General features: G+C 36.2%; 12 protein-coding genes across 17 annotated transcripts in view; 4 read left to right on the forward strand and 8 right to left on the reverse strand.

Annotated features, from left to right (window-relative positions):
• LOC129797509 (uncharacterized) overlaps positions 1–9,868 on the forward strand; it is an 86,131-nt gene extending 76,263 nt beyond the window's left edge. The window contains exons 6-7 of the mRNA XM_055840164.1: positions 883–997; positions 9,215–9,868. Of these exons, the coding sequence (XP_055696139.1) occupies positions 883–997; positions 9,215–9,804 (705 nt within the window). The 3' untranslated portion in view covers positions 9,805–9,868. The remainder of the gene's footprint in view (positions 1–882; positions 998–9,214) is intronic.
• The window catches only part of LOC129797484 (protocadherin-23), a 953,251-nt gene that overhangs the window by 369,019 nt on the left and 561,020 nt on the right, over positions 1–23,212 (forward strand). The window lies entirely within an intron of this gene.
• On the reverse strand, positions 1,003–2,763 carry LOC129797723 (uncharacterized). The gene is made up of 3 exons (XM_055840551.1): positions 2,601–2,763; positions 1,718–2,465; positions 1,003–1,460 (listed from the first exon to the last, which is right to left on the reverse strand). Exons 1-2 carry the CDS (start codon positions 2,641–2,643, stop codon positions 1,789–1,791), a joined length of 720 nt encoding a protein of 239 aa, XP_055696526.1. The 5' UTR covers positions 2,644–2,763; the 3' UTR covers positions 1,003–1,460; positions 1,718–1,788.
• Positions 2,902–7,371, reverse strand: LOC129797696 (uncharacterized). Of its 5 annotated transcripts, none has more exons than XM_055840509.1 (5): positions 7,246–7,371; positions 4,155–4,435; positions 3,965–4,092; positions 3,755–3,869; positions 2,902–3,685 (listed from the first exon to the last, which is right to left on the reverse strand). In XM_055840509.1, exons 1-5 carry the CDS (start codon positions 7,296–7,298, stop codon positions 3,534–3,536), a joined length of 729 nt encoding a protein of 242 aa, XP_055696484.1. In that variant the 5' UTR covers positions 7,299–7,371; the 3' UTR covers positions 2,902–3,533. The 5 variants fall into 5 exon arrangements, with proteins under 5 accessions (XP_055696484.1, XP_055696483.1, XP_055696485.1 ...); XM_055840508.1 differs by having other exon boundaries at positions 4,155–4,498; positions 7,246–7,320; XM_055840510.1 differs by having other exon boundaries at positions 4,155–4,498; positions 7,153–7,268.
• Positions 7,772–9,048, reverse strand: LOC129797726 (uncharacterized). The gene is made up of 2 exons (XM_055840557.1): positions 8,868–9,048; positions 7,772–8,772 (listed from the first exon to the last, which is right to left on the reverse strand). Exons 1-2 carry the CDS (start codon positions 9,004–9,006, stop codon positions 8,225–8,227), a joined length of 687 nt encoding a protein of 228 aa, XP_055696532.1. The 5' UTR covers positions 9,007–9,048; the 3' UTR covers positions 7,772–8,224.
• LOC129797721 (very-long-chain (3R)-3-hydroxyacyl-CoA dehydratase 2) lies at positions 9,979–11,170 on the forward strand. The gene is made up of 3 exons (XM_055840548.1): positions 9,979–10,248; positions 10,331–10,451; positions 10,516–11,170. The coding sequence occupies exons 1-3, from the start codon at positions 10,142–10,144 to the stop codon at positions 11,008–11,010; spliced, it is 723 nt and encodes a 240-aa protein (XP_055696523.1). The 5' UTR covers positions 9,979–10,141; the 3' UTR covers positions 11,011–11,170.
• LOC129797783 (60S ribosomal protein L30) lies at positions 11,159–12,258 on the reverse strand. Its single transcript, XM_055840627.1, has 4 exons — positions 12,195–12,258; positions 12,034–12,083; positions 11,697–11,842; positions 11,159–11,378 (listed from the first exon to the last, which is right to left on the reverse strand). The coding sequence occupies exons 2-4, from the start codon at positions 12,052–12,054 to the stop codon at positions 11,201–11,203; spliced, it is 345 nt and encodes a 114-aa protein (XP_055696602.1). The 5' UTR covers positions 12,055–12,083; positions 12,195–12,258; the 3' UTR covers positions 11,159–11,200.
• Positions 12,386–12,948, forward strand: LOC129797792 (UPF0729 protein AAEL015238). The gene has a single exon (XM_055840637.1). It carries the CDS (start codon positions 12,548–12,550, stop codon positions 12,839–12,841), a length of 294 nt encoding a protein of 97 aa, XP_055696612.1. The 5' UTR covers positions 12,386–12,547; the 3' UTR covers positions 12,842–12,948.
• LOC129797760 (methylated-DNA--protein-cysteine methyltransferase, constitutive) lies at positions 12,844–13,566 on the reverse strand. The gene has a single exon (XM_055840600.1). The coding sequence runs from the start codon at positions 13,482–13,484 to the stop codon at positions 12,969–12,971; it is 516 nt and encodes a 171-aa protein (XP_055696575.1). The 5' UTR covers positions 13,485–13,566; the 3' UTR covers positions 12,844–12,968.
• LOC129797271 (uncharacterized) lies at positions 13,904–14,873 on the reverse strand. The gene is made up of 3 exons (XM_055839712.1): positions 14,472–14,873; positions 14,187–14,403; positions 13,904–14,109 (listed from the first exon to the last, which is right to left on the reverse strand). The coding sequence occupies exons 1-3, from the start codon at positions 14,871–14,873 to the stop codon at positions 13,928–13,930; spliced, it is 801 nt and encodes a 266-aa protein (XP_055695687.1). The 3' UTR covers positions 13,904–13,927.
• LOC129797350 (uncharacterized) lies at positions 15,924–23,209 on the reverse strand. Its single transcript, XM_055839842.1, has 8 exons — positions 22,502–23,209; positions 21,609–22,331; positions 21,326–21,542; positions 21,080–21,264; positions 19,147–19,782; positions 17,704–17,898; positions 16,507–17,250; positions 15,924–16,441 (listed from the first exon to the last, which is right to left on the reverse strand). The coding sequence occupies exons 1-8, from the start codon at positions 22,685–22,687 to the stop codon at positions 16,028–16,030; spliced, it is 3,300 nt and encodes a 1,099-aa protein (XP_055695817.1). The 5' UTR covers positions 22,688–23,209; the 3' UTR covers positions 15,924–16,027.
• LOC129797599 (uncharacterized) lies at positions 18,421–20,209 on the reverse strand. Its single transcript, XM_055840347.1, has 4 exons — positions 19,962–20,209; positions 19,066–19,782; positions 18,784–19,000; positions 18,421–18,708 (listed from the first exon to the last, which is right to left on the reverse strand). The coding sequence occupies exons 1-4, from the start codon at positions 20,133–20,135 to the stop codon at positions 18,530–18,532; spliced, it is 1,287 nt and encodes a 428-aa protein (XP_055696322.1). The 5' UTR covers positions 20,136–20,209; the 3' UTR covers positions 18,421–18,529.

The following is a 23,212-nucleotide window of genomic DNA, read 5'->3' on the forward strand; positions in this document are numbered from 1 at the left end:
TCAAACGGTGTGGATTTGTATAAAAAAGTCGGAACGACGATTACCAACAAACAGGCCTTTCTTTATTATATAGATTAATGCTTCGGTAAAGCAACATTGAAGTAAAAGCAAATTTGTTTAAATTTAAAAATTCTAAAACCTGATTTAAAATCTTTTACCAGGCAACTTTCACGTTGCTTTGAGGTGCTACAAGAAAGTATTTTTGTTAGGAAGTCGCTGAATAATATTATGCATTCCGAATTTAGAAAAAATGATCATTCTATATTCCTTACAAATTAGTTGGTGTATTTAATTTAAAGAAATATATTTTCAATTAAAAAGTAATTTGAAATAAAATAACATTGTACCTATTATAATTTCGTTGAGAAAAAATAAAGCTTGATTGACTAAAAAGTACCTCTTATATTTGAATTCTTTCAATTAAATAAATATTAAAAAGTTTATGGCAAAAAAGTAGCTAAATGTAGAATAAAATAGCTTTTGATTAAATTTTCCACATATTAGCCCACTCTTTTCGCTCCTTGGAAACGATAAAGTTGGAATTCTGGCGAAAGTTTCCCTGCATAATTGCACGGTATATAGCCGAAAAACTGATGATTCAATGAAAAGTCCTCGTCGAAATTGAAGCGATATAGAACAAAAAAAATTCACATCCCAAATTAATTTCAGTACAACTCTCAGATAGGATTATCCTCACCTACGGGATTTCCCCAAAATCCACTAGTGACGTCGACAGTGGAAATATCAATTAAAACGTCCACGAGTTCTCAAGCGAACGCAGAGATAAAATGGGAATTTAATTTTCAATCCAATCAGTTTTTTATTGCTCGCCCAGTTGTGAAGAAATCTTACGAGAGCTCTCATTTTTTTTTTACTCTGCAGATTGAAAGAAATGAAAAAGCCATTGCGGACAGCTCTGTAATTGTAATTGATGCAAATCTCACCCACGAAACCATGGAGATGGTTCTGAAGCTATGTCGTAAATATGAGAAACCCGGTAAGTGTTGTAGACAAACATTTTTATTATTCGTTTCTTTCTCTTTTTGTATCCATATACAAAAATGTCTTTCGAAAAATCTAATACTATATAGTTAAAATAAGACACAATTTCGTATAAAAACGACAATACATGAGATTAAATTCACATTAAGTGAATTTATTTTGGACGGAAATGTTGAAGCTCTGTAGGAAAGTCCTGTTTTTTTTTAAGTGAAATGAATGGATGAAAACTCTCAGTTTTCTCCAATAGTTCCAACTACATTGCTCTAATTAGACTTTCATGTACATAATACACATTCTTTCGAATGTTATGTTCTAAATATATATTTTTTTATAATTATTATTGTAGTAGAGCGCATGTCAACGAGATTCGCTATATGCGCCTAAACTCAATATAAAAAAAAATGCCAAAAATTAGTGAGATTCAAGATCGTTTGGGGTGCAGCGGCCACAGATGTCGTCTGTAATTAAAAAAAAAAGAAAATTTATAGATTTTAGCGAATTTTAACAATTTTCAAATACAACAAATTTTTCTTTGAGAATATTCAAATTTTCTTAACAGGATCGATAACGATATTTTTGTTTAATATTGAAAAATCGGAAAAATTACTTTAATATGATTATTTGTTATCCAATTGTTATTAATTTTCTGTTGTGTCTTTTATAATAAAAAAAACTTGGTGTTGGCCACGAAGTGGAACACCAACTAATTGTTTACCTCATTTTTGAGATTTATCAGTGAAGTGAAGAGGAAGTATGTTTTGTGATGGTGGAAGAATGAGGACCATCCTAGATGTATCCCTGGAGACTTCTGTGGTGGTGCGGATGGAATCCTGGTTCTTGCATTTGCATCTGCATGACGAGATTCTTTGCTTCACGACGCAATTCGTAGGATCGTCTAGATTCACCGAAAAGGACAAGAGCAGCCACACCAAGAATCATGAAAGCAACTACAGCTAGTGCATAGGACCAAGAGAGAACGTTGAACTTGGGATAGAGCAGCCAATCGCGACGATAGGCATTGCCACCGAAGATTGCTGTGGCAAGGAAGAGGCATACGGATGAGATGGCAATACAAATGAAGGAGATCCGGGTGAGAAGCCACTCGTAGCGGAGAACAAACTTGAGAGGCCAGCGAATGAGTTCCAATGCCATAATGGCTAAAGCTCCGAAAGTTAAAAGGAAGGCAATTGTAACAAAGAATTGAACAATCATTAGCCATCCCGGTAGCAGCCACTCCCGGATGACGTAGTACTCATGGCTAAAGATGTGGTGGCAGCCGTCAAAGAGACGAGGAAACTGGTAGTAGGGGTAGCTAAAATCCCGGAAACAGTACTCCCAGAGTCCCATGTTCTTGAAATTGCTGAAGGATTCCTCGTAGGACTCAATCCAATACGGAGAACAGAAGGACATCATCAAAAAGACGCTGGCCACGTAGGAGAGTAGAGCTCCCAAGACGAGAGTGTCTGGAAGACGATATTTGTGGGAATATTGTGTGAAATTAAACTAATGAGAAAAGGGCGTGACGCGCCCCAAAATAAACATCATAACTCTTATATGAATTTTCTCAAAATTAACCATTTCTTCTCAAGGATACTAACTTGATGCCCTCGGGTATTCATTCTTCTCCGATGTGCTACTCATCTTGTGGCAGGAAACGCAGGGATAATGGAACTTTTGTCACTCAAATCAAAATAAAACACACAACAGGCTTGAGCTCTGACGTTTCCATTAAAGAGTCTCCGCGGCGACACTTCTCCAGTAACTTTTGTGCTGGACAACAATTTCAGCATGCTCACAACTCTCGAGAAGCAACATAAAAATTTGTGTGTGCGAGAGTGAGTCACTTAACATAGTAGGAACAGATTTGAGAACAGAAATACTTAAAAATGAAAAATAAAATACGTTTTCATTATAATTTTTTATTTCCGATTTTACATTTAAAATTTTCTTTTTGTCCTTAAAAAAATTTGTAATTATAAAAATTCAAAGATTTGTCGTTACAATCTTACACAAGGCAGCTTCTTAGACCCAAAACATTTGGGATATGATTACAAATTACAACTATTTAGTCAAATATTCCTTATTCTTATTTACAAATATTATTTGCATCTACTGTATAAAATAGATTACCCATAGGTACAAATTACACACTATCTACTAGTCCTACTAGTCATAAAAGTACTTCAATTGGACGGAATCAATTTCGCAAAAAAATAGGTCAAAGATCTGGAAGCGTCACGTTCATTTGTGGTGTATAAGAGATTCAAAATAATACATTAAAGAAAAATTTAAAGTGCACCAGAATGAAGGTGAACATTATTGTTTTGTATATTCCTTCGAGAATATACCTACAAGATGTGATGAAATAATGTGGTGCGCCAATTTAAAAAATGTTTCCCCGTGTGTGGCACAGATCTAACGAACAATACGTTTGTCATTTCGCTGTTGAGGTTCTCATTTTATCCTCCCTAGAATAAATCATTTGGTCACCCTGATGTAGGTTGCTAAATTTTCCGTAAATTAAGATATTTCTACGCTTTTGATTCATGCTCTAGTTCAAATTTTGCCTGAGATTCTTTGAGTTGTTTCCTCTTTTTTCCCTGAACTGTGGTTTCTGTGAAGAATAGTGATGCGGCAATGAGAATGGTAACTGAACCTGCCACAGCTAAACCAAATGACCATCCTGTAAGAGTCACACAGAGAGTAATTATTAAATTAATGTTTCATTTTTTTGCAAAGAATAAATACTGACCGAAAAAGTTATTGGCATGTTCTGGCATCCACCTATCGCGATTTGCGAAACAAGCAAATGTAATGACAGCAATACAGCCACAAATGCCCGTTCCAAGGAGCAACCAACTAATAATCTGTTAAAATATAATATTTTTTTGTAGATTAAAAAAATTCACATCCTAATAGAATTAGCAAGCAAATTTGATAAAAGAAAAATACTGAAACATACCTTAATCAAAAGGACAAAACGTTTTTGATCGGGACCAGCACATAGGAAGAAAAGGAGAACCAAAACAAGTCCCACGAGAACACCAATCATGCAGAGTGTGAAGAAAAATTGCGTAATTATCATGAAGGCTGAAAAGAATTCGAAATATTAGGCTGTGAACGAAAAGCTCGAATTATACCTTGATGGGCACCTGGTAAGAGAAATCCACGAATTTCATCGTATCCTGTCGTGAAGGGATCATATACCCATCGGCATCCCACGAAAAATCTCCTCTGATAGTCATCATTGACATCCGGGAGGGATCTGAAGCAATGCACCCAGAGCCCAAGACGATCGAGCTTGGCCCCAGTGATCCTGTAGTCGCTGACAAGCCAACTGGGTGTGGAGAATGCAATCACAACAGCCACGAGACCGAGCACAAAAACACCCACACCACAGTTTCCTGCCAACGTGCGTCGCTTCATATTTAAGCTGTTGGCAGAATCGATATAATCAAATTTACGCATTGCGACGGATCTTCCTGGACTCCGACGGCTGTGTTAGGATAAGCAGAGACATATTCGTTTGGTTATAGGGCAGACATTCAGCATTAGTTTTTTTTTTACAAAAGCGAATGCACCATGCCAAATTTTATTGCAATCTCAACAAAACATTGCGTGCATACACCTGCTCCCAACAAAAGAGCATCAAAGCACTAAGTCAATGTGTTAGAATGCTAAGAATTTAGTCAACGCAGTGCAAGACAATTTGAAAATTAGTGGTATGCGATAGGAATCTCTCTCAAAGTCAAAACTCCACTCAACAAACACATAAAACAAACTCATTTCAGTGAAATGTTTTGCATGAAGGAAAGTGAAATGATTCTTGCATTAATGTGCAATGAATATGTAGTCAAAAAGGGGTTGGTGGTTAGAGTTTTGTATGTAGGTATATAGATAAAACATCAATTTGTTGAAAATAACTTTGAGGAATTGCTTTGAGTTGAATTCTAAATGGAATTGCAATGAGTACCTACCTTACACTATGAGTTACTTATATGAGTTTATTTCAATGGGATGCAGGATTAGATGTCATTTGATATAAATTCTCGTAATGTAGCTAAATAAATACCTATATTTTAAATAGCTTCTAGTAGAGACCGTTTCGAAAATATTATAAATTTTTGTGAAAAAATTCTTTCAAAAAAATACGAAAATAAATATCTTTTGAAGCCATTTCCTATTGAAATAGTCCAAAATAAAACTCTAAAATAGTTCTAATTGGAAAACAAACAGATTTCATAACATACTGACCTGCTAAATGATTAGCATTTCACCCATTTTTACGCAGTTATTATTCAAAAAGTTTTTTCTTTCTAACAGATAACTTATTTATGATACTTCATTGTATTAGTTTTTTTTCACATGCACTGAAGAAAATTCCTTGAGATTAATTTTTATTTAAATTAAGAGCACAGTTATATATTTTTTTCTAACGCAATCAGTAAGATTTTGTCTTAATGATTAAAATCAAATTTTTATAAAATAAGAATCCCCATATATTTTACTTATTTCAAAATTTTCCTTGAAATTTGCACATGAACTGCCCTTTTCATGGATTTTCCCACACTACTGGGACATTCTTGTGGAATTTATTTAAAAAAAAATATCCCAGCCACAAATTCGTCTATTTCACACAAACGCAACATGAAAATGATAACAACAATAACATTGTATGGCGGGATTATTGTGCAATGATGAAAAATTGCAGTGAATTCATGTTGTTTTTTTTTTGCACTGTTGTGGGAACTCCTCGGGGGAAGTTTAATAATTGGCAGTACGTGAGTTGAGATATCATAAATTGGCTCATAGTAGAAGTTTTTAATTTGTCATGTGGTGTCTGCTTTGGACACTTAATTTTCCGCGTTCTCTTCTAACAAAAATATATATTTATAAATACATAGTGGTGGAGGAATGAGGGGAGAAAATGTGGGTCGTCTTCTTGGTAATATGTAATATGGAAAAATGTTCACAGTAGGTTGACTTGATGAAGGGTGGTTTCTTTGTTGTTTGTTGTGAATTTCTATGCTTTTGCCGTTGCCGGGGTAATTTCTTTTCCCCAAACACACGGTTGTGGCACGTTTGAAGCGAAAGTTTCGCTTGTAAACAGAAGAAAAATTCTGCAGAACCGACTTCCAAGTAAATATATAATTTACATGGGAATTAAACATTCTCACGCACATTGGCCCCATCGTCACGTTTGTTCTTTTGAGATGACAAATATAGCGACTAATGGGTGAAAAATATAGTTAAAGGACAATATTAAAAACATTTTATAACGTTTTTTTAGAATACTTGCACTAAACTTTTCGTTAATTATACCTATGTTTTGGTTGTAACAGCTTTTTGGGGATAATTTACAATTACATAGGAAATAATTAGGTATCTACTTATTAGGTGCTTAGGTGAAATAAGTAGATCAGTTGGGAATCCTTAAGGTTCCTGTTCGAAAAATGAACTGAGAAGTGGCACACTTCACAAACGTACTTACATTGATACACTTCTATCCGTAAAAAAGCCCTCACGTTGTTTATATTAAGAGCTAACTATTACTTCTCCGCAAAGAACTGAACAATAACTTTAATTTTTTTTGTAAGGTTGAATGTCCCTTAGACCCTACTACATAATGGTCAACTTGAGAATCATTACTACTCCAAACACTAAAGGGCAACACCCAAAGAATCTCTTGTATTGTTGTTTTGCCTGCCGAGACAGAGGAGGGAAAGATTTAATTTTTCATGAGTTTTCTTCACGACTCCCAAGCGCTATTTTTGTCTGACATGGAGAGAGACGTAAAGTGTGCAGAAGAAAAGCTCGTGAAAACCACGAGCTGGGAGGAAAAAAAATAGATATCCAATTGTCACCTTTAATTGTCTTTGACTCGTAATTTCCAATGTAGATCAACTCATTTGCAATTCCTCGCTGTCTGTTTATGAATTATTCGAGTTTTTCATTCCCGGGGCAATTGGGGTGCAGAATTTGGGAATCCGGAAGTCAGACAGCCTGTGGGGGGAACAGCCCAAAAAGAGCGCTCCAAAAACTACGTGCACTACAGGTGTGTTTACGATAGTGAGTCACGAGAAAGATGGCGAAGTCGGGGGAGGGAGCTTTCTGGCGACCTCTAAATCACTCCAAATTATTTTTACTCACAAATTCCACGTAAATCCAATCACCAGTTAATCACAGAAGCTTTTACTACACAAATTACAACTCGATTGATTAATTTTTCAGCGGAAAACTTACGCTGCGTTGGACTTCTTGGCACGCCCAGATATGAGTTCCGAATGTTGTTGCATAGCCAATGACGCACACGCAATGTTTTCTTCTTCTTCTTTTTTTTCGCTCTTTCAAAATAGTCGTTTTTATTTAAATGTGGCCAATTTCCCACGAAATATAGTGAGCTCTTTTTTTCCTGATTTTAGGATAAAAACCTCATTTTTGGGGCTACTGGGGGTGCTTAGGGGGCCCCCAAGTATTTTCTGTAAAAATTTAGGGACGCAACTTGCCGTACTTTTTTTGCGGAATTTGTCGAAGATTTTGAGAGTTTTGAACTAGAGACGCCAATCGACGCGGCGTCGCTTCCTTGTCACATAAAACTGATTTTCCCATGAAAAGTCGGAAAACGCGAGAAAATTGCGAAAAACTGAATGTATGAGGGAGACGTGTAGCGGTGAAATGCATCCGTCTCATTTTCTCTTCAGCAATATGTGCCAAAAAAAGGATAAATGAAAAATAATGAAAAACGTGAAAACACACAAAAACGCCAGAGTTTCTAAAAATAGGTAAAAATATTTATTGATCAGTACCAATGAACATACTGAAGATCAATGCATGAGTTTTGATTCACTAAAACAGATCTTAATCAAGAGATTCCCTATATAAATGGACGGCTTAGTGATCTTAAAAGTCTTAAAACTACAGAAATGACGGAAATGTAGAAAATATTGTCGTGACTGCGTAGTAGGACCGTCGTCAAAAAGACTTCTCCGCGATAAAACGGTTTCAAAATGAGGAAATTTGCCTTCGCACTAATTGTCCCACTTACCTACGTATCCTGACCCTCCATGGAGGAGGATAGGGCCCACTGCGAAGACAAATTTCCTCATTCTGAAGTCGTTTTACTGCGGAAAAGTCTTTTTGACGACGGTCCTACTACGTAGTCACGACTGTACTTAAAATGGACAGACTGAGCTCTCTGTACTACGGGAGCTATCCTTCCAGATTAGATATCAGTGTGTCCACTGCCACTTGCATGGACTTTTCGATCGTCCATACTGTAGGCACTGGCCTCCCTGGTACCGATTTCGTTGAGCCGCTTATATTTAATCTTCCTTGCCTCCACGAGGAAGAGAATACCTGCCGGGAAGAGCATCATTGTGCCGAGAACAGCTAAGGCAAAGGCCCATCCCATGTTGTTGTGTTCCCAATTGGGCATCCAGTCGCGCCCATCGCCACGAGCACCAAATGTGATAACAGCAATTAGGCCACACGTCGCTCCGAGAACTTGCACAGCTCCATTTGTTAGCAGCAGCATGATGTAGCGATCATCATCCTTCGATGAAACAAGGAAGAGGGCAGTCAGGAATAGTGAGATGAGTAGCAGTGTCAGACAGATGGTGAAGAAGAACTGAGTGGCCACGAAGAAGCCCGGCAGCAGGAAGTCGTGAATTATGTAGTATTCTTCCTCAAAGACCCACATGCACCCCGTAAAGCGGACATCGTACCAGCGATTTATATCCTGAAATTTACTGAAGCACACCTCCCAGAGTCCTGAAACAGCAAAATGAGATGTATGATGTTCAATGCTTCGGAACAGCCACACCCTCACCACAATACTATGATTATATTGGGCAGAAACAACTCACCTAAATGAAGGAACTTTGGCGCCTTGTTGAGCCCATCGTGCTGCAACCAGTAGGGTGAAACAAAGGCCACGAGGATAAACAGGAAGGATAGGGCAGTGAGTCCTACAGCAAATCGACTTGTTTTTGTGCTGGCTCCCATTTTTGTTTTGACAACCTATCGCGGCGAATTTCCCCTCTGAGTCATCTTTTTTTTACCCAACTTGCATGCAAGTAATTTGCGTAAATGGCGTAAATTATGTAATTTTTACTTTAAGACTTCAATGTAACGTGTAAATTATGTTATTTTCGACATAATTCGCCTTCAGCTAATCTCTAAAAATAACGGAAAATCTCTTTTTTTTTTTTAGTATTTTACGAGCCCACCGACATGAAAATAGCCGCCAAACCCTTTGAACTAGGCCAGGACCTCTCCAGAGCGGTGAAGTTCATCTCACCCAATATCTACGAACTCGGCACTATTGGGCAGTTCTTTGGTGCTGCTGGAGTGTCATTTGATGAAATATCTCGCATTGTGGAGCGGAAGGAAGTGCTGGAGTTCTCAGCGGAGATGTGTAGAGCCATTGTACCACATGTGGATACTATTGTCCTCACACTAGGACACCACGGGGTGATCATTGCGACCAAGAATTCTCCTAGATATGGATTTTTTAGCAAAGATTTAACATATAGGCCAACTCTTGAGCATCCCTCGGGGCGCTTCTATCCTGCTGAGAAAGTCCCGAGTGTCGTGAGTGTTTCCGGTGCTGGTGATAGCTTCGCCAGTGGCTTCATTACTGCAATGCTTCGAGGAAGGGTTGAGAGTGTATGCGTTTCCGTTGGTTTTGAAGCCTCAAAATGCACCCTTGCTTCCTCGAAAGCTGTTCCTGAAGCGTTTTTCACTGAGAATCATGAATGTTGGAGACAAAAGGCGTCTCATCTGGAGAATATAGAGCTCTAAGAATATTTTTGTTCTTTTTTTTTATATTGTGAACATTTTGCTTTATAATAATCATTTTTTTTTGTAACGTTTGCTTTTAAAATATGTTTTCGTCATCATCGCGTCAAGGTGACTGGTCAAGGAGAAAGTGGGATGCAATTATGGGAATTGTGATAAGAGAGAGCAGTGCAGAAGAAGAGACAACCTGCGTGTGCGTTCGTTATGAAAATTCATTAATTCTTTTTCACCGCGATTCTGAATGACTGTCAAGTTTTCGGCTTAATTTGCACAAGAAGGGACGGATTTCTTCGCAAAATTTTTTTTGTAAATTTTCAATAAAGTTCGTACATTACGGGAAATGAGTTCAAAAACCTCAAAGGGAGCCACAGAGGGCAAAAAATCCAAGGAAATTTCTTCGCTGGCTAAATTGTACCTCATTCTCTACAATGCTGGGCAGGTTCTGGGGTAAGTTAGAGTTAGGAAGAAGAGAGAGTAGGCTGTGTAAGAGAATTGAAGGATTATAATCCTGAAATTTTATGATTTGCAGATGGAGTTGGATGCTATATCAGCTTTTAGCTTACTACACGGTTGACCGAGATTCCGGAAAGACCCTCTGGGAATACATCTCCCTAACAGTGATCATTTTTCAGAATGCTGCTGTTCTTGAGGTTTGCTGACATTTAGGGAAGACTTACTGCAAGTTTCATATTTTTACACAACTCCTCCTTACAGATTCTTCATGCAGCAATTGGAATTGTTCCCAGCAATGTCATTATCACCACATTCCAGGTGCTGTCGCGTGTCATGGTTGTCTGTGGTGTGGTGATGGCTACACCAACGGGGAAAGTTTCTCCGGGACTACCTCTGGCCCTGCTTGCGTGGTCAGTTACTGAAATCATTCGTTATGGGTACTATGCCCTCAATTTGGTCAACACCGTGCCCCGACTGGTGACATGGCTGCGCTACACTACCTTCATTGCTCTCTATCCAATTGGTGTCACCGGGGAGCTCCTTTGCTTTTACTGGGCCCAAGACTACGCCCGAAGTCATGGGGTGTGGTCCGTTGAGATGCCAAATCGCTGGAATGGGACTTTCTCTTACTACTACTTCCTCTGGTTCGTCATGCTCCTCTACATTCCACTCTTCCCCCAAATGTATCTTCACATGTTTGCACAGCGAAAGAAGATCCTAGGAGGTGGAGCCGCTGCCAAGAGCAAGAAGCATTGAATAAATCATTAGCGGATCATTGATTTTGGTTCTGGAGCTACTAGCTTAGATTAATTCTTTATTTCTTGGGATGTTTTTCTTGTAAATTAAATGGCCAGGTTTTTGTACTTTTTTTTAAAGCTTCCTCACGGATATTAATACAACGAGATTTGGTTTTTAATTGAGTTTTATTTGCCCCAAAATGTACATTTTACTGCGTCTGTGTCTCGGGGAGTGTACGAATGATGTCTGAGTCTCCAGCATCGGTGATGGAGAGTGTGCAGACACGGTAGTAGCGACCACAGGCTGTTCCAAGCTCAATGTTATTGCCACTGTAGTGGTGGACTCCCGTCTTGGCCAGCATGGCGTAGTACTCAATCTCGGATTTCCTGCAAGATAATCAAATAAATCCAATTTAATCTTTTACTAATCCTCTGTCTTGACTCATGTTTAGCGTAGACTCCATGTGACCTAAATTTCTGCCAAAATTACTTACAGAAAGAGAAAATCAAGTTGCATCCAGTCTCATAAGATTCACAATCTTACGCCCTAATTCTCTTTCTCAAATCTTCACAGTACTGAAAGTGAACGAAAGCAATCTCAAGAATGCGCTTCTTTGCCCATAAAAATAGAAAAAAAATGGGGCTCCACGCATAGTTGAGATTGAAAGATTCTTTTTCCGGAGAATACTTCCGGGGAGTTCTTACCTCAATGGAGGGGTGTTGTTGGCAATGATGATCAATTTAGCTTTTCCTTGACGCAGTGTCTTCAAGGTCTGTTTGTACCCCAAGCAGTACTTTCCGGACTTCATCACAAGAGCCAGGCGAGCATTGATGCTCTCCAAGGCCTTTTTCTGTAATCACAAACATAACCTCACATTAGGAATGTCCGGGAAGAACATTATTTTTTTGCAGTAGATAATAATTTATTTGAACAAATTAAGCTTAATAATTTCATCAGGAGTAACTATTAGGGAGTATTCAAGGCAAATTGTTGGAAATAAAAAGATTTTCACGTTAAATTGATAGACAACACGTGGCTTACCTGCTTCTTTTGAGTAACCATTTTTAGGCTTTATTTCAGCAAAAGCACGACTGGAAACAATTTAAAATAGTTTAATGTAAAGTTAATTAAAGAGTCTGTATAAATTTATATCTAGAAAAATAGTTTAAACAAGGAAAAATCATGAAAATTTTGGAACGCACCTTCACGCTTCTGAGATGAAAGAAAAAGAGACAGATTCCAGAGTTTACAAAAATATCCGCTGCAATTTTTTGGTGTTGTTGGTTGAGGAGAAAATGAGATAAAGGTATATTTCTCATGCTATCTCATCTCGGTTCTTTTACTCGCACGCAATTTTCTCAAGTTTTCCGCGACTTCTTCTTTGGGATGACGTCATCTTGACATCCATAATTTTGTCGCACTAAAAACTTCAGGGTGGTTGCATTATTTACATTTTATAATCGTGATTTGTGGTAATTTTTTCCTTGAAGAAAGAAAATTCAAAAGGAAAAGTCTTTGAACTCACGTGTTAAATATTCCAAAGAAGTAAAAGAAAATGGTGTGCGTTCCGTGCTTTATTATACCCGTTCTGCTCTTTATTTGGCACCGATTCATTCAACCCTATGTTCTGCGATTTTGGAATCCGTGGGCAAAGAAAGATGAACAGGGAAATATCATAAAGGAAGAATCCTTCCCGTTCACATGTAAAGGAGGAAGCTGCCCATTTCCTGCTGGCAAGACGAAGCAACAGCTAAGTGAGAAAAATGAAAGCGAAAGCAAATCAGCAGAAGCACCTGGTGGTACCCAGGAAGTCACAACTGGAGACCCTGGAGACAAGAAAAACGACTAATGGAGGTTTTATAAGAAAAAAAAATTATATTTAATTCAAACGCTTTATGTAATTCATAATATGTAATAATAAATTCTATGAGGTAGGAAAGGTACCGAAAAGAGGGATTATGAAAAATTTATGGTTTCTACTTGAGTTTCTTGAGTTTGTCTTCTGTGACCTTGGCCTCGAGATCAAGCAGGAAGATCTTCCTTCCTGGACCAGCTCCATAGTTGACCACACCACTCTTGGCCACTACTCGGTGACATGGGATGATGATGCAAACATTATTGGTCTTGCATACATATCCAGCATACCGGGCTCCCTTTGGCTTTCCCATATAATTTGCCAGTTCCTGGTATGTCCATGTTTCCCCATACGGAATGGCCAGTAGATGGTGATTATCATCCACAAGTGGCACATTGAACTTTTGTCTCTTCCCTGCAAAGTATTCGTTCATTTCCTGTTGAACTTGTAGCAAAATCGGGTGCTTCTTGGTGTTTTTCATTAGTTCAGCTACATCGAAACCACTCGCTGCAATGCTGTCTTCCACCCTGTCACGAAATTCCAGCTTCTCCAGACGATTGCCCACACTTACAGTAGCCAACATCTCACCCAGGGGAGTTTCAATTATGCCACAATTGCGAGAAATTGGCGGAACCATTGTAAAAAAAACCTTGTTTTTAGAGAAAAACGCAATATTTTAACGAATTTCACAATCTTGCCGCTTTGGCGCGAATCAAACAAATGTCTAACTGGTAAGCTTTCACTTACGGAGGTTTTTACGCAAATTTGATTTCAACGATTTCAATTTGGTTGGTGTCGTTGGTGTTCCACTTCGTTGTTTATTAGTTGGTATTCCACTTCGTGGTTTACACCAATGACCACCTCAGATCGGACTCAAACTTGATATAAGCACGTTTCAGACAACTCATATAAATTACGAAAATGGTGGTTCTATATTTTATGCTATGATTAAATTCTTTTATTTCCCAACCTAAGATTCAATTATACATAAAAAATATGTACATTATCTACATGATCCAAACACGAAATAAAAAGTTTATTTTTTTGTAAAGGTGTTCTATGATATTCCTGGACATTCGGTTATGTTTCGTCTTCTTCACAGTCAAAATATCCTCGATTTATAAAAGTTGTAAAGAATTTTGAGAGTTCCTTCTGCCGAGGAGTATTGAGGGCATCTTTGTATCGTTCTAGAAAACTTTTGGTGTTTTCAGGTGAGTTGTCCATCGATCCTAAAGGAACGTATACTGTCCAAAAGAGTAAGTCTGTAAGAGAAAAGAATATAATTTCGATAAGTTGTTGTGTAACAATTTCATTATAAAAACTATGTATATTAAATGACCTGTTAAACCGTTTTTTAAAACTTCCATATGAACATCAAAAAGTGTGGGGATTTTATGAGAAAAATTCATTGTTTTGAGACATCGTTTGAATTCTCTGTGGTAGCATTTCAAGAGGAATTCTCTGTTAACAAAATTATCTTTTGGTTCACAAAATGTGTTTAGTGCTCCAATGAGATCGTATCCAGGACCGATCCACGATACCATTTGATGATCAATCTATATAAAATAAATTTGATAAATATATAAAAATTGACGAATTACAGCATTGTAGTACAATCTCTTACAATTGAGCATTCTTCCATATTTTTCCGGAAAAGGTAGTTATGTTTGTGGCAATCGCCATGGCTTATTACAAGAAATTTATTTTCCACTGGATCAATTTCTGTCAATTTCTTTATGGCTTCGATGTAATAAGGTTGAAATTTCTTCATTTTTTCCACAAATTCAGAACCTCCATCCCAGTTTTTTGCTACTTCCATAAATATCTGGTAAGTTGTTGATACTATTGGAATATTTCCTATTATTTCTTTGCCAGTGAAATTATCAAACATTGACAAATCTATATTTAATTCGTTGTGCATATAGAAAGATAGTGCATGAAATTTCGCAAGGTGCTCAAAGACCAATTGACAATGAGGTAAGGAAAATTCTTCATTCGTAACTTTTTCGAAGCCTTTCTTGGACATATCCTCTAGCACCAGTATCAAAGGGTTCATACTAAAGTGATACAATGTTGGAAAATATAATCCAAATCCGTCAATTTTGTTAGCAATCTTTGTAGCTTCATTCAGGAAATTCTTGTAACATTTCCCTTCTCTCTCAAACATTCTTTCCTGAATTTGATATGATATCCCAAAGTTGTTTGGTCCAGAATGCGAAAGGATCTTTATAAATGCATGGAACACTTGTCCGGGATTGTTCTTATTCGTTACGGTTGCAGTGAATACTACAGTACTCAATGTATTTAATGTTCTAGTATATTGCACCATTTCAATGATCCATTCAATTTCTTCCTTCACGCTTTTATCCTTATTCACAAAATCACTAAAAATCTTTCCAAGATATTCATCATTTAGCCACGTAGGTATCGCATTGTTATAAGAAGTATCTTTTACATCACTCATTTTTGCACAATTCACTCAATTCACTAAACCACAAGGAAATTCACAAAGCTACTGCTACAATCTTCTATTATTTCTGGCCTTTTATAGGGCATTCAATTAAGAGATCTTCATTTATTACTTTCTTTTTACCAGGATTTTATTATTTCCTTTACAATAAATTTTATAGTGACCTCTAAAATGAAACACCGCATCAACACACTTTTTGTAAAACTTTAATTATAATTAAACATTAAATTACGTAGATACTATTCAGACAGCTTTAGTAGTATTTTCTTAGTAGCTAGAATAGTATGGTCAACAACCTGAGCATCAAAAGGGTAGTTTTTAATATAGTTTTACTTGCGGCTATGCTATTTTTAAAATCTTTTATTCTAATTATAGTCCACGCTTTTTCAACAATTTCGCTCGCCTATGAATGAATGACTAGAAAAGAAATTGTTTTTAACACAATATAATTTTTTTGCTATTAAATAATTTACGTTAAGGCACTAAACGTGTCCATTTTTTTTTATTTTATTAGAACTACAAAAAACCATAACAATTAGTGTCCTTGTGATAAGTAATTACTTATCAATTAAAAACTAAATGTAGGTACAAGAAAGGAGAAAAATCTTCATTGCGTAAAAATTTTATTTGTAAAATTTACAAAAAACTGACATGTTACACCTCTTTAAAAACATCATTAATTTCCATTTTTTCTAAGGCTCAATTACGCTTTATGGTGATTCTAAATGGCCGTTGTATAAGAATTTATATAAAAGTTTAGTAACAATTTTCTTTAGGGTATCCTGCTGGAAGATTTTTTTCGTTACTTCGAGCATAGCCTCAAAACCATCTGTTTGCTTATCTTTAACTTCTTCGGCAAATGCAGCAAAGTCCATGAAAAATATTGGGAGGAAACAAGACGCCATGAAAACTTCCATGAAGCCATGACGCAGGAGTTCGATGTGAAGGTCCAAAAGACTTGGTGGTTTCTTCAAGTAGCCCAAATCAGACAAAACGGAGCAGAATTGATTATGATATGCTGTTAGAAGGTCTTGCCTTTCACGAGCTTCATTTGATGCCATAGAATATAGTGCGTAGTACAGATCAATTGCAGGAGTGGCCCAAACGCAAATTTGAAAGTCAATCTAGGATGAGAAGAAAAAATTTAACGCGTTCTAAACGTATTTTTAAAAAAAGTAGATTTACTTACGAAAGATATGTGATCGATATCATCTCTATCATCTCCATTAAAGCGGAAAAGGAGATTTCTTATGTGAAAATCTCCATGATTAAGTACATTAAAACCGAATCCATTTGTGTTAGGACTGTAGATAGTAGCCAATTTCTTCATAAAGATTGGCTTAACAGCTTCAAGCTTTTGAACAATTTCCTCGAATCCCCCGTATTCCTTAACAGATTCAATAAAACTATTGAAGCTATGTGGAATGAATTCCATTTTCGTGGCAATACCAGTTGAAAAGAGTCCATTATCAAATTCAGTCAAGTCCAAAATTGATTCGTTTTGTATGTAGTACGACAGAGCATGAAATTTTGCGAGCTTTACTATGAGTTTATGAGTACCCTCGTAATTCAATGCATCATGCTTGATTACATAGCCATATTTTGATATGTCCTCAAAGATTACAATATCAGGATTCAGGCCATGATGAATCATATTTGGAGCTATAATGTCCTTGTCACCTGTTTGCGACAAAAGTCTCTGCATTTCCGGTAATACTGTTGTGTACATTTTTATTTCTGTTTCAAAGAATGGAACATCTCCCATCATGTCTTTCTTGAGTCCTTCATGGAAGGGTTTAACCTTGATAATGTAGGACACCTTTTCACCCGGAGCAGGATGCTTCTTGGATGTAAAAGTGATGTGAGTCCTAAAGACTACACTTGCAAAGTTATCTCCAGGCTTTGTAGCTGGAACGATGCTACAATCGGTGATCTTTACAAAGATAAAAAAGAAGAGAAGTAGTAATTTGTTGTTTAGTAATTTGAAGAATTAACTTTTTCTATGAGCAGAAAATCTTATTTCAAAAGCTTCAAAAATACTGTTGAATCATACGTGAAATCACTTCTTTTTACCTATTCATGGTACAAGATAGTAATTACACATAATTAATTGATATTGTGGTGATCTTGATTACTCCTATAATAGTTTTTCTTTCCTAATTTATTTAAAGCATATACCCACACGAAAAGTCACTCATCGAATAGAAAATGAATATCACAAAACATTAGCAAAAATTTTGAGTTGAACATTCTGAAAAAATTGTAGAGTAGACATATAAAAATCTTATCATGTCTCACTTAGACAATTTATCTCAACATAAATTATTTCACAATTCAGTAAAGAAATATCTAACACAGTTACATAAAAAGAAGTTAAAAGAATTACCGTGAGTGATTTATCATGTTCGTGGTCTCTAAGGGCTTTTTCGAGGTAGTCCTGATTGAGCCAATTCGGTGGTTCTAAAACAGTTTCAAAAAGATCGTTATTCTTGGCTTCTCCATTGATGATCCTTGGAGCTTCAGCTGCCTTTTGCCCATTTTCTGCACTCATTCTTCCAAATTTTTTTTTCGTGAAAAACTCTCAAGTTCTCTTTTTTTTTTATTAGACCACCGTCACCAACAACTGATGAAATCAAACTGACCCATAAATGTGCGATGTTCTATTGCGTTGAGTCTCATGTGTCATATCATTTTTATTTAGTTGGTGTGGGAAGTTAAGTCATAGAGTCAGCGCCATATATGGCATGTAGCATATTACCTATATACAAAAAGATGCAAATCATTGCTCTCTGTATAAGTATGTAAATATTTATGTTTTTTGGCGAGCCGGATACGAGGTACTCACGAGTAGAAAATTACTATCATTATTATTGAAGAGAGAATGAATTACAAAAAGTCGTGAGATTTATCTCATTGTAGCACACATACATACACATGTTGTAGGTATGTATATTAAACTAAAAAAAAGTGACCATGAAATTAGGTAAATAAAACAACACGTTGTAGGAAGTTTTTATAAACTCCCCACTCATTTTGCTTAATATTATGAAATAGGCATTCCTAACTTGTGTATTACGAGATGTATTTTGGATGCTAAAGAAAGTTCATTCACATTTTTTTTTATTAATATACATGCACATAAATTTTACTTAAATCAACAATAATAAAAGCGACAAATTTTATACATAAATTGAATAGAGCACAAAAACTATTTATACTTCAAAGTATCCTTTGTGAAGGAATTTTACGAAGAGCTTTTCGAGAATTGGTCGCATTCCTGATTCATTGTAAATCTTCTTGCTCAGCAATTCCATGTCACTCATTTGCTCTGGTGTTAAGCTTTCGAAAGCCATATAAAACATTGCCATGAATTGGCAGGACAGAATGATTTCTGTAAAAAAAAGAAATGGACAAATCATTGTGAGATTGCAATCGTTTATAAACAAGGATTAACTTTAGATCATACCAAGGACTCCATTCTTTAACAGTTCAACATTTAAATTAAGCAGACTCGGTGGTTTTTTGAGGTATCCCAATTGTTTCAGAATAGAGCAGAATTTTGTGTGGTACAACATGATGAGTTCATCTGCATGGTTATCCCTTACTTCGGTAGATGCAATTACGTAAAGGACATACATTAGATCAATGGCAGGGGTGCCCCAGACGGAAATTTGAAAATCAATCTGGAAAAAGAAATATGTATAGATCACTCTCTTAAATTCCAAATTCTTGTGTTAAATTAACTTACAAAAGAAACTTTTTGAACATCGTCATTTTCACCGTTGATAAAAAGCAAATTTTTAATATGAAAGTCCCCGTGGTTTAGAACGTTGAAGGCTCCCTCTGATTTATCCACAATGTAGACATCGCGTATTTTTTTCATCAAATGAGGTCCAAATTTCTCCATCTTCTCGGCAATTTCAGCAAATCCTTCCCATTCTTTTGCGCATCGTACAGCTCTCATGAATCCATCTGCAAAAAAATTCATTGTATCCAATGTGGCTGTTGTAACAAGACCAAATTTGAAATCATCGAGTTCCTTCTTCTCCTCGTGGTACAAATAAAAGGATAATGCGTGGAATTTAGCTAGCCTTTCAGCAACTTTTTTCGTATTTTCTAAATTCATTGGCTTGTGGCGCATCACATATCCCTTGGAAGCAATATCCTCGAGGATTATTATATCGGGATTGATGTGGTGATAAATCATCTTGGGAAACATGATGTCCTTATCGCCCAATTGATTAAGGAGTCTCTGCATTTCCGGTAAAACCTTCAGGTAAATATTGATTTCCGTTTGGAATAGTGGTACATCCTGCATGAAAGCTTTTTGACTATCCGCAACTTTCATTATAAGTGTTGTAGTAACGGTCTTTCCTTTTGTTACATACGTGATATTGGCTCTGAAGATGACACTTGCAAAATTATCTCCCACTTTTGTGGCGGGAACAATTTCGCACGCAGTGATCTACAAAGATCAAAAAGATTTGATTAGTTATTGGAAGATGATACATGTTTGGATCGTGGTTTTGATTGGTGAATTCTTTATTTTTATCATAACTAAGTAAGTAACATTGTGGAATGTGACACAATGATAAGCGAATTGATAAAGAATTGCTGGAGCCCAAAAAAGGGCATAAAACTCACCTGTAGATTTGGATCGTATTCGTATTGACGCAGAGCTTTCTCTATATATTCATTATTTAGCCACTCAGGTGTTTTATTGGCTTTCTTGAAAAAGTCTTGTTCCACATTGGCTTCACCATCAGTTTTGAACTTTTTTTCTTTCCCTGAAGGACTCCTATCGGTCTCATCAGCCATTTTTTGAAGCACAAGTTTTGGACAAATAGTACGTGTAAATCAAATGAAAATTGAACACCGACTGATGGGTTTTTGTATACACACAACTATATTAAATTGGGAGAAGACCGTTGTGTTGGGAATTTCAACAAAGCACCATCAAAACGGGAAAAAAGATTGAGAAGAGAAAAAAAAAGGTTTTAAAGCACGACAAGAAGAGTAAATACATTGCTCTTGCTTTTAGCTGGTTCAGCAACAACAAAAAATCACATCTAAGAGGTTAAAATTTAAAGAATTAAAAATTGATAGATATAGAAATTTGGAAAAAATAATATAGGGGAGAGCGGGGCTAATAAAGGCACTTAAGGGTTTGGAAAAAGTCTAAAATATCATATTTCCTAGCTAGATAAAACAAAATGATCTGAGGAAGAGTTGTAGGGCAAGAAATATCCTAAAGAATTGAGCTATGCATTTCACTTTATCTGTTTGGGAAATATGATATTTTGAGCTTTTTCTAAACCCTTAAGTGACTTTATTAACCCCGCTCTCCCCTAATTTTTTCCAGAAATATTAAGAGAATTCATTGCTTTATGTGTATTGCTTTAAATCCTTAGGGAATTAACTGTCCTTGAAATTGCATTCCCAATCAAGGTATTTGCATTCCCAGTCATATATATTACATTTTTAAGCAATTTTTCTTGATCATTAACTCGATTTTTTTTTAAACATTTTAATGTTTCGAGCATGACTAATGCCTCTTATGTTCACAACACACATTTGTACCACAAATTCTTCGCCGTATTTACGAAATTTATGGCTGTTGTTAATTTTTTTCTTAAATTTTATTATATGTGATAAGAAATTTACTAACTTTCCTTTTCTCCTACTACATATTTCATATTATATTTAAGTAACTGAATTATATTTGTCTAATCACTGAACTAAAACATTATTTAATGTATTTAAATTTCAAAATATCCTTTGTGCAAAAATTGCACAATGAGCTTTTCGAGGACAGGTCGCATTGGTGACTCCGTGTAAAGTTTCTTCGTCATCTTTTCCATTAGATTTGGGTCACTTAAATCTTCCTTTGCCATTTCTTCGAAATTTGCGTAAAACATTGCCATAAATTGTATGGACAGGAGCACCTCTATAAGAGACAAAAAAATATTAATATTACAGAAAAATAAATATGACTTTTAGGAGTTTACCAAAAAATCCATTTTTCAGTAATTCAATGTGCAATTCCAAAAGGCTTGGTGGCTTCTTGAGACATCCCAATTCTTCAAGGAACGAACAGAATTTTGTATGATAAATACGAATCAATTCGTCCCTGTGGTTATCCCTTGTTTCAGTTGACGCATTAACGTACAAAACGTAGTTTAGATCAATTGCCGGACTACACCACACTGAAATTTGGAAGTCAATCTGCAATAAATAAAATAAGGAATTATAGTTCATTTAAAATTATATGCCTTTAAGCAAAAAACTTACAAATGAAATCTCGTTGATATCATCGTTCTCATCGTTGATGAAGAGCAAATTTTTTATATGAAAATCTCCATGATTGAGAACATTGAAGCCATCATTTGGCTTATTGGGGATGTAGGATTTTCTGAGTTTTTTCAAGAAATGTGGACCAATTTTTTCCATCTTCTCCCCAATTTCTTCATACCCTGGCCATTCTTTTATACACTTAACAGCATTCAAGTAGCCCTGCACGAAGAAATCAATTGGTGCTTTTGTTGTGATAAGTCCATTTTTAAATTCATCCAACTCCTTTTTCTCCTCATTGTACATGTAGAAGGAAAGCGCGTGAAATTTTGCAAGTTTTTGAATGAGTTTTTTTGTATTTTCAAAATTCATTGGTTTATGGCGCATTACATATCCTTTCGGGGCAATGTCCTCAAAAATAATAATTTCTGGTTCGCCGTTGTAGTAAATCATTTTTGGTGCAATGACATCTTTATCGCCTGTCTGACTGAGAAGTCTCTGCATTTCGGGTAAGATTTTTTGATACATATCAGCTTCTGTTTCAAACAACGGCATATTCCCGAGGAGTTCCTTTCGGAAGCCCTCCAAAAATGGTCGGACTTTTATAATAATTGAAATGGCTTCAGTTTTGTTCTTGCTCGTGTATTTTAATTTAGCCCTGAATACGACACTTGCAAAGTTATCTCCTGGCTTTGCGGCAGGAGCAATCTCGCACTCGAAGATCTAAAAGAGAGCAATAAAACATCATTGCATAATTTTGCGATAGAAAACCCCGATAGCTCTCGTGATTAATTTAGGTGTACATATTTTTGGATGAGTTGGATGGGTGGTGATAAGTAGCGATAACACACAGAAATGGTCAGGTGAAGATCAAAAAAAAATATGGGACTTACGTGGAGAGTCGGATCGTTTTCATATTCACGAAAAACTTTCTCCAGATACTCCCTATTCAGCCACTCTGGGGGCACAGTGGTCATCTCGAAGAAGTCCATCTTCATTTCTTTCTTCTCCCCATTGACGAGATTTACGTGATTATTGGAATCACCGTTTGGCACAATATTCGTCTCAATTTCAGCCATTGCAGATGATCGCACAAGTTTACTCAACAACGTTTCAATTCAAACTGTGGGTGCCTGATAATGTCTTTTCGGGAGCAAATTGATCAACTGACTAAACACTTTGACTGCGATAAAATGAATGCTGTTTCCTGGGGAGCGTTTTTGTGCGATATTGAAGATAATTCATTGGAGTTGGAGTTATTGTTTTATTGCTACCTTTTTTCTTGTTAAATTTTCTAAATACATATTCATATGCCAACTCGCTTAATGAAAATTATTTGACCATGGAAGTAATTTACTTGACTTATGTATACGTGTATTTTCATTATATCATTATGAAAATGTGTGAAATTTCAAAGACTTTATTATCAGTGCTAAATCTTTGTGAGATATTCTTGTACTGTTCTTGTCTAATATGTAATTTTGTAGAAAATAGGAAAAAAAGATAAGAATGATTTTTTTTTATAAAATTGAGAGTTGTGCTAGTAAAGCATGTTTTGTTTACTCTGCACCCAAAAAAATATTTCACGACAGCAAAAAAAAACC

Source organism: Lutzomyia longipalpis, chromosome 1 (assembly GCF_024334085.1).
Source record: "Lutzomyia longipalpis isolate SR_M1_2022 chromosome 1, ASM2433408v1".
Taxonomy (NCBI): domain Eukaryota; kingdom Metazoa; phylum Arthropoda; class Insecta; order Diptera; family Psychodidae; genus Lutzomyia; species Lutzomyia longipalpis.

Excerpts from the sequence above, each read along its gene's own strand:
- LOC129797271 (XM_055839712.1), bottom strand. The coding sequence starts at position 14,873 with ATGTCCAAGAAAGGCTTCGAAAAAGTTACGAATGAAGAATTTTCCTTA. Across the intron at positions 14,404-14,471 it reads ATATGGAAGAATGCTCAATT|ATTGATCATCAAATGGTATC; the intron begins GTAAGAGATTGT and ends TATTTTATATAG. Across the intron at positions 14,110-14,186 it reads TTTAAAAAACGGTTTAACAG|ACTTACTCTTTTGGACAGTA; the intron begins GTCATTTAATAT and ends TTTCTCTTACAG.
- LOC129797696 (XM_055840508.1), bottom strand. The coding sequence starts at position 7,298 with ATGCAACAACATTCGGAACTCATATCTGGGCGTGCCAAGAAGTCCAAC. Across the intron at positions 4,093-4,154 it reads TCGTGGATTTCTCTTACCAG|CCTTCATGATAATTACGCAA; the intron begins GTGCCCATCAAG and ends AATTCTTTTCAG. Across the intron at positions 3,870-3,964 it reads GTTTTGTCCTTTTGATTAAG|ATTATTAGTTGGTTGCTCCT; the intron begins GTATGTTTCAGT and ends ATATTTTAACAG.
- LOC129797350 (XM_055839842.1), bottom strand. The coding sequence starts at position 22,687 with ATGGCTGAAATTGAGACGAATATTGTGCCAAACGGTGATTCCAATAAT. Across the intron at positions 22,332-22,501 it reads AAAACGATCCGACTCTCCAC|ATCTTCGAGTGCGAGATTGC; the intron begins GTAAGTCCCATA and ends GCTCTCTTTTAG. Across the intron at positions 17,899-19,146 it reads AATCAGAGGGAGCCTTCAAC|GAGTTTTTCACGAAAAAAAA; the intron begins GTTCTAAACCAC and ends AAGAGAACTTGA.
- LOC129797783 (XM_055840627.1), bottom strand. The coding sequence starts at position 12,054 with ATGGTTACTCAAAAGAAGCAG. Across the intron at positions 11,843-12,033 it reads TGGTTACTCAAAAGAAGCAG|AAAAAGGCCTTGGAGAGCAT; the intron begins GTAAGCCACGTG and ends TTGTGATTACAG. Across the intron at positions 11,379-11,696 it reads AACAACACCCCTCCATTGAG|GAAATCCGAGATTGAGTACT; the intron begins GTAAGAACTCCC and ends ATTATCTTGCAG.
- LOC129797726 (XM_055840557.1), bottom strand. The coding sequence starts at position 9,006 with ATGGGAGCCAGCACAAAAACAAGTCGATTTGCTGTAGGACTCACTGCC. Across the intron at positions 8,773-8,867 it reads GCCAAAGTTCCTTCATTTAG|GACTCTGGGAGGTGTGCTTC; the intron begins GTGAGTTGTTTC and ends TTGCTGTTTCAG.
- LOC129797723 (XM_055840551.1), bottom strand. The coding sequence starts at position 2,643 with ATGAGTAGCACATCGGAGAAGAATGAATACCCGAGGGCATCAA. Across the intron at positions 2,466-2,600 it reads TGAATACCCGAGGGCATCAA|ACACTCTCGTCTTGGGAGCT; the intron begins GTTAGTATCCTT and ends ATCGTCTTCCAG.
- LOC129797760 (XM_055840600.1), bottom strand. The coding sequence starts at position 13,484 with ATGGTTCCGCCAATTTCTCGCAATTGTGGCATAATTGAAACTCCCCTG.
- LOC129797599 (XM_055840347.1), bottom strand. The coding sequence starts at position 20,135 with ATGGCTGATGAGACCGATAGGAGTCCTTCAGGGAAAGAAAAAAAGTTC. Across the intron at positions 19,783-19,961 it reads AATACGATCCAAATCTACAG|ATCACTGCGTGCGAAATTGT; the intron begins GTGAGTTTTATG and ends TGATCTTTGTAG. Across the intron at positions 19,001-19,065 it reads ATGTTCAAAAAGTTTCTTTT|ATTGATTTTCAAATTTCCGT; the intron begins GTAAGTTAATTT and ends TTCTTTTTCCAG.
- LOC129797792 (XM_055840637.1), top strand. The coding sequence starts at position 12,548 with ATGGTGTGCGTTCCGTGCTTTATTATACCCGTTCTGCTCTTTATTTGG.
- LOC129797721 (XM_055840548.1), top strand. The coding sequence starts at position 10,142 with ATGAGTTCAAAAACCTCAAAGGGAGCCACAGAGGGCAAAAAATCCAAG. Across the intron at positions 10,249-10,330 it reads AATGCTGGGCAGGTTCTGGG|ATGGAGTTGGATGCTATATC; the intron begins GTAAGTTAGAGT and ends TATGATTTGCAG. Across the intron at positions 10,452-10,515 it reads AGAATGCTGCTGTTCTTGAG|ATTCTTCATGCAGCAATTGG; the intron begins GTTTGCTGACAT and ends TCCTCCTTACAG.